The following is a 7,921-nucleotide window of genomic DNA, read 5'->3' as shown; positions in this document are numbered from 1 at the left end:
AGATAATGAGCTATACTTTTATAAATATAATAAATATTAAATGAACATAAGAAAAATAGGAAAAATTTGTCAAAATGTGGTGTCCCTATTTTTCCACCACTGTAAATGACTTATGTACATCAATTAACAGTGAGTTTGGATACATGGACAATTTCGATCCAGAGCGTTTTATTACTTCCATTCTTAATTATGGTCACAAAGGTATAGATATGGCAGAAGCCCTTATTGAATTTATGCGGAGACAAGTGATTGATATACATAATTGTCGTTATCAATCCTATGACAACGTGCCGAATATGAGAGGAAAATATAAAGCAATGAATGCTGTAAAACAGTTTTACATTATTTATCGCTTTTTGTGCTCACTAGTTAAAATTGGTAGGAGAATCAGCCGCCGTTCTTTGTTTCAATTTTGTAGAACTTTTTTTTTCACTGCTTAGACAGCAAGGTATGAGATATAAAATTTTTTATTGCATAAAACGACCTATACTTTGATGAAGTTCCTCAAAATCGATCAAAAAGTGAATTTGGGATTTTTAGTTAGTAACGGCTTTTCGTATTTAAGCGACGACATGAGTTACACCCTTTCCTTACTATACTAACGATATGTACTTATTCGTTCTCTTAATGTACCACTAAAACGTATTGATCATGGAAAATCGCTTTCAGTAACATTATCACAGAAATAAAATTTTCGTACAGAATCTTTTCTCCCTGTTATCGCTCAACTCATCGCATCTTTGATTGATCATAGATCAGCATACGAAGCCGTTGATGAAAGATTTGGTTTTTAGCTGAGATCAGAATATTTTTGTTAACAAAAAATCGCGTAAAATTTCTCTAAGTTAAGAAAGTTAAAAGTACTTGTAAGTAAGCAGAATTATAAGCTTATAATAAACATAATAAAACAATTATACGAATATTTTGCCAAGATTTCAATAATTAAAAAAAATCGAGGGCCTCATCAAATATTGGTTCTAAATGCGGCTCTGACCACGTATTAATTTTGTCTTATTCCCCTGTTTGAGTAATAATAAAGCCGGATTTTTCAATCATATGGGTAATTATTTTTTAAATAAATATCAAACTTCGCTAAACAATATTTTTGACAATTTCTTATTTCTCAGAAAATTCTTAGTTAAAAAAAGAAGCTAACTAAATAAGCTCTCGGTCGCTTTTTCCAAATCCCAATTTTCTTTTGACAAAACAGCCCGCGCGTCATGTTCATCAATTCCCATATCTTTCAAGCGTTGAATTTTTGTATCACACTCAGTAAAATTGTGTGGACCTTTAAAAGAGACAAATGTTGTGAAACCGAACACATAAGTTTTCAACAAACAATATTAGTTACCTCCAGCGTACACATTTGTCCAATGCTTAGCTGTCATTAGAAACAGCTGATATTTGTCTTTATATTGATAAGCGACCACTGCGTCCTGTGGATCATCCGGCTCTGCAGCAGCTAGTAAAGCTTGAAGCGACAGTAAAACGGTACGTAAAGTCATTGCAGCGGCCCTGAAGCAGTTTTAAAATATTTATTATGGTTAATACATGCATTTATATAGCAAAGTATATTAAAATAAGTGAAAGTAATGACATTTGTTTCGATACCTTTATTTGGCATTTGCCAGTAGCAACATCATATACTTGTGTGCATTAGATCGGTCCGAAACAGTCGGAATTTCAATGCCGCCTACCCCTAAAATTGTTCTACACCGAAAAAATATACCCCCATATGTTTTATTTTGAAATCAAAAAATATTTAGGGCGTGCTAGAAGCGCTCAAAGTTTTCCATGTATTTCATATGCGGAAAACAACTTTTCGTACAAATGGTATACAATCCTTGGAAATCAATATTTTTCGATACGAAAACTGTGGCTTTCTTCAGGATACTTCCAATATTAATATCCAATTATTTATTTAACCATTTTTAAACACTGAAGATTTTTTATTGGAAATTTTTAATATTTATTTTTGAAAAAAATATACGTCAAGGACTAATTTATAACTAACTAGTTTATATAGAGGGCAAAATGTTTTGGATTAAATTTTTTTTTTTATTATAATTAGAAAATTTAGGGTTTAGGAAAGTATAAGTTTTCTGGTATCCTTTACAACGATACCAATTTTTTCAAAATCGGTTTGTAATTTTTTTATTTAAAATATTTTTTTAAAAAAAGGTATTTTTTCTTTTAAGTGTTTTTTCTCAAATTTTATATACGAAGTATACAAATATGCAAACCAGAAGAAAGGGGGATTAATCAACTTTACAACGATACAAATTTTTTAAAAATCGGTTAGTAATTTTTTGTTTGCATAAAAAAGGTATTTTTTCCTTTTAAGGGTTTTTTCTCAAATTTTTATATACGAAGTATACAAATACGCATATCAGAAGAACGAAGGTTTGATTGCGTTTAACACGATATACATTTTTTTTAAATCGTCTAGTAATTTTATTATTCAAAATATTTTTTATAAAAGAGGTATTTTTTCATTTTAAATTTTTTTTTTTTTTTTAAATACTCAGTATACAGTAGTTTACATACTCAGTATACAAACATGTATATCAGAAAAAAAGGGGTTTAATCATATTTACAACGATACGAATTAATTTTTCGAAGACCCGACCTTTGAGCCACGGTCAACTTTTGCATTATTGAAATCGGGACGTCAACTTCAATGCTGTATTTTTGAATATTTTCTATTTAAAAATAAGAAAACATAAAAAAAAAATAAAAAAAAATATAGATACAAATTTCCATAATACAAAATTTTAATGCTAATACTTTTAAATAATTTAAAACATAAATTAAAGTTGAAATAAAAATCGCACCAAATGATAAGTTATAAATTTCTGTATAGATACATATGTATGTATTTGGCACGGGGAATTTTTCACAATGTACATATGTAACTTTTTTACTTAAATTTTTGCGCGAATTTTTTATAAAAACGTAGTTCATACTACAACAAAAACATAAAAACTTACCTAAACTTCGTGCAAAACTCAGGAAAATACAATAAATTCGCCTACAAGTTGACACTGTTGTATAACTAAGTGCCAGTTGGTAAAAAATTGCGTTGATTTTTGGAAGTTTCTTCCAAACAAAAAAATGTCTAATATACTTTGTGTACTCATTTTGTTTAAGCAGCCACGGCTTGAATTCTTTGTTTAAAATGAATTCATAACTAAAATGTTTGACTTTATTGTCGATTAAATAGCATATCGCTAGCTTAGAAAGAAAAGTTGCTAAGTCCCATTTTAAAAATTTTACAGGAGAGGAAAAAGTCTTCCTTTAGCCATTTTCTTTAACTATTTCGCAAGACTTTGAATCAAACATTTTGCGCGTTTAAATCAAAGCAAAACTCCATAAGAATCAGAAGGATTCGATATTTATTAAAAGACTAGCCAATGCCCGCTTACTTCGCGGCGCCTAATAAGAGCTTTTGCGTTGACCAATGCAAAAGAGCGTTTAAAAACAAAATTAGTCTGTAAAGTCAAAATTTTTGATTTAAGTTGAAACCAATAAGGCACAGTATCCGCTTCACATATAGGCCAATAATAGTAACGCTGTGATACCATATGGAATACCAATCCCTTTCGGTGTCATGAGCTTTACCGATGGTCTTATTTCCCCCTGTGAGATCTCTGCCAGGCATGCGTAATCTATTTGTATGATCTTGCAACTACAACATTGGTGCGATGCGTATGCCAATAAAAGTTCTTATAGGGAAACTCAAGAGCACAGAAGTGCGTTTTATGTTATAGGAGGGCCAAGAATCCTCGCTGTCCCACAGGATGAATAGTTTTCCGGTACATTGCTAAATTAGTCGTGTGATCTCTTAAGTATCTTTCAAATGAAGCAATTGATATACATACGGTGATCTTTCCTTGTTAAACGAAAACGGCTATCATTTTATGCAAATAGGTATGTAGATAGGAAAGTTTATAGCGAAACTCGTAAAAGCAAAGCTCCATTCTTTGTGAAAAATTAAAAAATATTCTTCCAAAATTTTCACATAAATTTTACCTTACTGAAAATTAAAGACAAAGTTACAATAGTTCAATGGGATTTAGAAATCTAGGAGAAAATGGTTCCCAATCGAATGATACTTGCGCGTTTACGTAAATGTATATCGAGCCAGCCTTTCCAAAAATTACCACTTTTCGCCATAACTACGGTATTGATAACATATCGTCCCGTTTCTGCCTTAACCTCGTATCTGCAATAGAGGTATTTTAGAGAGTGTAAGAAAAAATGCTTAATTTCTTCCCTTAGAATACAATAAACTCATTTTTTACTTAATATTTCGGGTTCCACTAACAGTAGTAAGCACCCTCATTAAGTGTCTGTTCTATTTTGAAATAGTGTGACGCTTAAACAGCTGTTATAAATGGTAATATTAGTTTTCCCAAAAATTGTAGATACGTGGTTAAGGCAGAAACGGGACGATATGTAGCTGTGTAGAATTTCAGGACGTTAGCGTAAGCAGTTCCAGAGATAAGCTATATGAGAAGTTCAGTTTGTATGGAAGGAAGGAGCCACGCCCCCTTTCCCAATGCATTTGTAATATATGCATCAGTGCTAAGTTTCAGTTCCCCAGCGTAATTGGTTTTAGAGATATATTGGCTTTTTACGTTTTAGTCCGTGTAAGAATTTTAGGAATAATCCGAGCTACATACCGAGTACATTTTTGGTCAGAATATTTGTTTTCAAGGTGTTGCCAAATATGAACCAAGTCGATGCAGCCGTTTAGTAGTTTAGTGAAATACATTGTAAAGAGAACTGTATGAAATTTTAAAACGTGACGTCTCAGATTTTTTAATTTTTTGGCAGCAACAAGGAAAAGTTTTAATTTTTTTTTAGCGAAAAACCTTCCACACAAAAAAATTTAGTTTGTGGTTATATCAAGGCGAAATTTTGAGAACGGTCCGTTGCTAACTCTAAATATAAACAACGACGCACTGGAAAAAGTTAATACGATCAAATACCTAGGAATAATGATCGAAGATAAACTAAAACAAAAAAAAAACAATGGATTCTATATTTTCAATTAGAGCTCTAGCAATATGTACATCGGTGAAAACTGAGTTTAACTCCATACATTAGCTTTTGCGTGATGCGCTTACAAACATACAGACAAACATACCAAAATTTTATATTTGGCTTCTTTTGATCTAATAACCCCCCTATTAATTTTTCTTTAACATCTATTATGTACAGATATCGGCCTGTTGCAATTTTATTATTCTCAAATACTCTCGTTTGATCCCCATATGGCAACACTTAGTTTATATTATAAATTTAACTGAATTAAAGTTTTCAAATAAGTGACAACCCGCTTCAAGAATATTTTCAAAAGTAAGCTTCCTAATCCTCTTTAGTTTAATATTCGTATTGCAATATTTCATTTAGTTTACAAATTTTAATGAATACAATTTTTCAATCAGTTAGCAAATCCCAAAAAAATATTTTCAGCATTAAAATTTCCTAGCCTCTTTAGTTTGATGCCAATATTGCAATATTTAATTTATGCTATCAATTAAATTAAATTAAAGTTTTCAAATAGGTGGCAACCTGCCACAAAAATATTTTCAGCTGTAAGCCTTTGTAAATTTCTTTCTTTGGACAGCCATATTGCAGTATTCACTTTACCGTATCAATTGACCTAAACTGAAATTTTAAACACAGGTGGCAACTCTCTCTAATTTTTTCTTCTATATTGGAAGCTAGATTTCTAGCGATACATCGGTGAAAACTGCATTCAATTCCATGTTTTCGACTGATCCGCGTACAAATATACAGACAGGCAGAGATTCAAAGATTTTAAAAATTGTTTATTTGGCTTCTGTAGCTTTAATAAAAACCCACCATATCAATTTTTCTTTAATATCTATAAGGTACAGACATCGACCTGAATTTTAGTATATGTATAGATGTAGATATAGATTTCATTTATTTTATCAATTAATTACAATAAAATTTTTCAAACAGGTGGCAGCCCTCCCTAAAAATATTTTCGGCAATAAAATTTCCAAAACCCTTTCAGTTTGATACCCATATTGCAATATTCAATTTATCTCATAAATTAAATTAAATGTAAATTTTCGAACAGGTGCCAACTCTAAAAAATATTTTTGGCTGTAAGCCTTCTTCAGCCTCGTTCTTTTGACGCCCATATTGCAATATTCATTTTTTCTTATCAATTTACGTAAACTCCAATTTTCAAACAGGTGGCAACTCTCTAATTTTTTTCTTCCTATATTTTAAGTTAGACCTCTAGCAATACATCGGTGAAAACTGCATTCAAATCCATGCATTCGTTTTCGAGTGATGCGCGAACGAACATACAGACAGACAGACAGACAAAAATTCTAAAAATGGTTGATTTGGCTTCTGGTGCTCTAATAAAGACCTCCCACATTAATTTTTCTTTAATATCTATAATGTACAGACATCGACCTGTTACAATTTTAATATATGTATAGATGTGGTATTATTCTGGCCTTATCGGATTTGTGGCGCTTCTTTTGGACTTAGCAAATTTTCCTTTTATTGCTTATGAAGAGGAAAAAATAAAACAAGTACCTTTATAATTTTCGAAACGATGCGTATCCAATTTCTCTAGCCTCCTATATCAAAATATGAGTTTTCATAAAAAGTGGACTTAGCAACTTTTCACTCTAAGCTAGCGATATGTAAAATATACATATGTATATGAATGTATATACATTAGGCTGGGCCAATGTTTATTTTAATATATAGCATGGTATTTCCTGATAATTATAGGAGAGAGTATAGAAGAAACCATGGCTCGGAAATGAGTTTCGAGCCAGCGCATTATTAAATGAAAAAATTACCTTTTAACAATATTATTTTTTTAACCTTTTCTTAAAACTTTTGCATATAAAATGTCTATATTTAAGTTTCTTACATTTTCTTTTTTGTATAAACAATTTTTAAAAAGCAAATCGTTACCCAAAGGTGAAAATGTGCCAAGTCCATGCTTTGAAGTTTTTCACGAAAGACGAAAAATCGATATAGTTTCGCATTACCTGTCATTCTGCATCAAAAATAAGTTTTTAATAAAGTGGACCCGTTTTCACCTTTATGTAGAGAAATACATTTGTTTCGTTAATTTTTAACTTAAAAGTTTAACAAACATTAAAAAGAAACGGTTTTTGTATTTTACCAAAAAAACTTGATATGAAGGCGTCTAGGACTTACCATAGATTTTTGCCAATTTTTTTACTAACAGTGCCTCTTCCATACAAAAATGACTTTTTTTCAACAAAAAATTATAAAAATCGACGGTAAATCTTAGCTAATTGCACTTTATATTAATAAAATTGAATGTACCACGAGACTCTATACTCAAAATCTTTCTAAGAAATCCATCTAAAAAGGCTTAAATTTTTACAAAAGTTGGCTAATTTTTTTCTAAATATTGCACAGAGTTTGAAACTTAAATTTATACGACTGTTGTTAAAGAGTAAACCATATCTTAAAAAAAATAACTAAAATTAAAATGATGGTGCGTTTTTAATTTTGACACGGATTCTGGACGGTAAAAGGTGAACACTTTCTAAAATAGCATATAACGAAAAAATTAAATTTTGAGGACAAGTAAATTTTTCTTTTAAAACCCACATCACCACATCTCCTCATCAGACTCCTTTTTTCTAGACTTCAGCAGGGATCGAACTTGCGTATTCGTTGCTCAAAGTCAGAAGCGTTAACCACTGAGCTATGTACATCCCGTAAACTCTTGTTGCAAGTGCAGCTGATTTGCCGCTATTTAAACTCGACAGCGTGGTTGTTGTTGTCAATTCTATACATCCATTTGCTTATTTGCTTTTTTGTATAGTTTCAGGCAGGCTCTTCCTAAACTATGTATTTGTCAATGTTATTGTGGCTT

At 31.0% G+C, this 7,921-nt stretch overlaps 1 protein-coding gene across 3 annotated transcripts in view; it reads right to left on the bottom strand.

Annotated features, from left to right (window-relative positions):
* Positions 1–1,044: 1,044 nt before the first annotated feature.
* The window catches only part of Ubc4 (ubiquitin conjugating enzyme 4), a 118,167-nt gene continuing 111,290 nt past the window's right edge, over positions 1,045–7,921 (bottom strand). For all 3 annotated transcript variants that reach the window (XM_017614498.1, XM_017614496.1, XM_017614497.1), the window contains exons 5-6: positions 1,352–1,515; positions 1,045–1,288 (exon numbers count right to left, since the gene is read on the bottom strand). In XM_017614498.1, coding sequence (XP_017469987.1) covers positions 1,152–1,288; positions 1,352–1,515 — 301 coding nt within the window. In that variant the 3' untranslated portion in view covers positions 1,045–1,151. The remainder of the gene's footprint in view (positions 1,289–1,351; positions 1,516–7,921) is intronic.

Source organism: Rhagoletis zephyria, unplaced genomic scaffold (assembly GCF_001687245.7).
Source record: "Rhagoletis zephyria isolate East Lansing unplaced genomic scaffold, Rhagoletis_zephyria_1.1 Rzeph_scaffold_00839, whole genome shotgun sequence".
NCBI classification, from domain to species: domain Eukaryota; kingdom Metazoa; phylum Arthropoda; class Insecta; order Diptera; family Tephritidae; genus Rhagoletis; species Rhagoletis zephyria.
The sequence above is the reverse complement of the archived record's forward strand: the minus strand, read 5'-3'. Positions and strand labels throughout refer to the sequence as shown.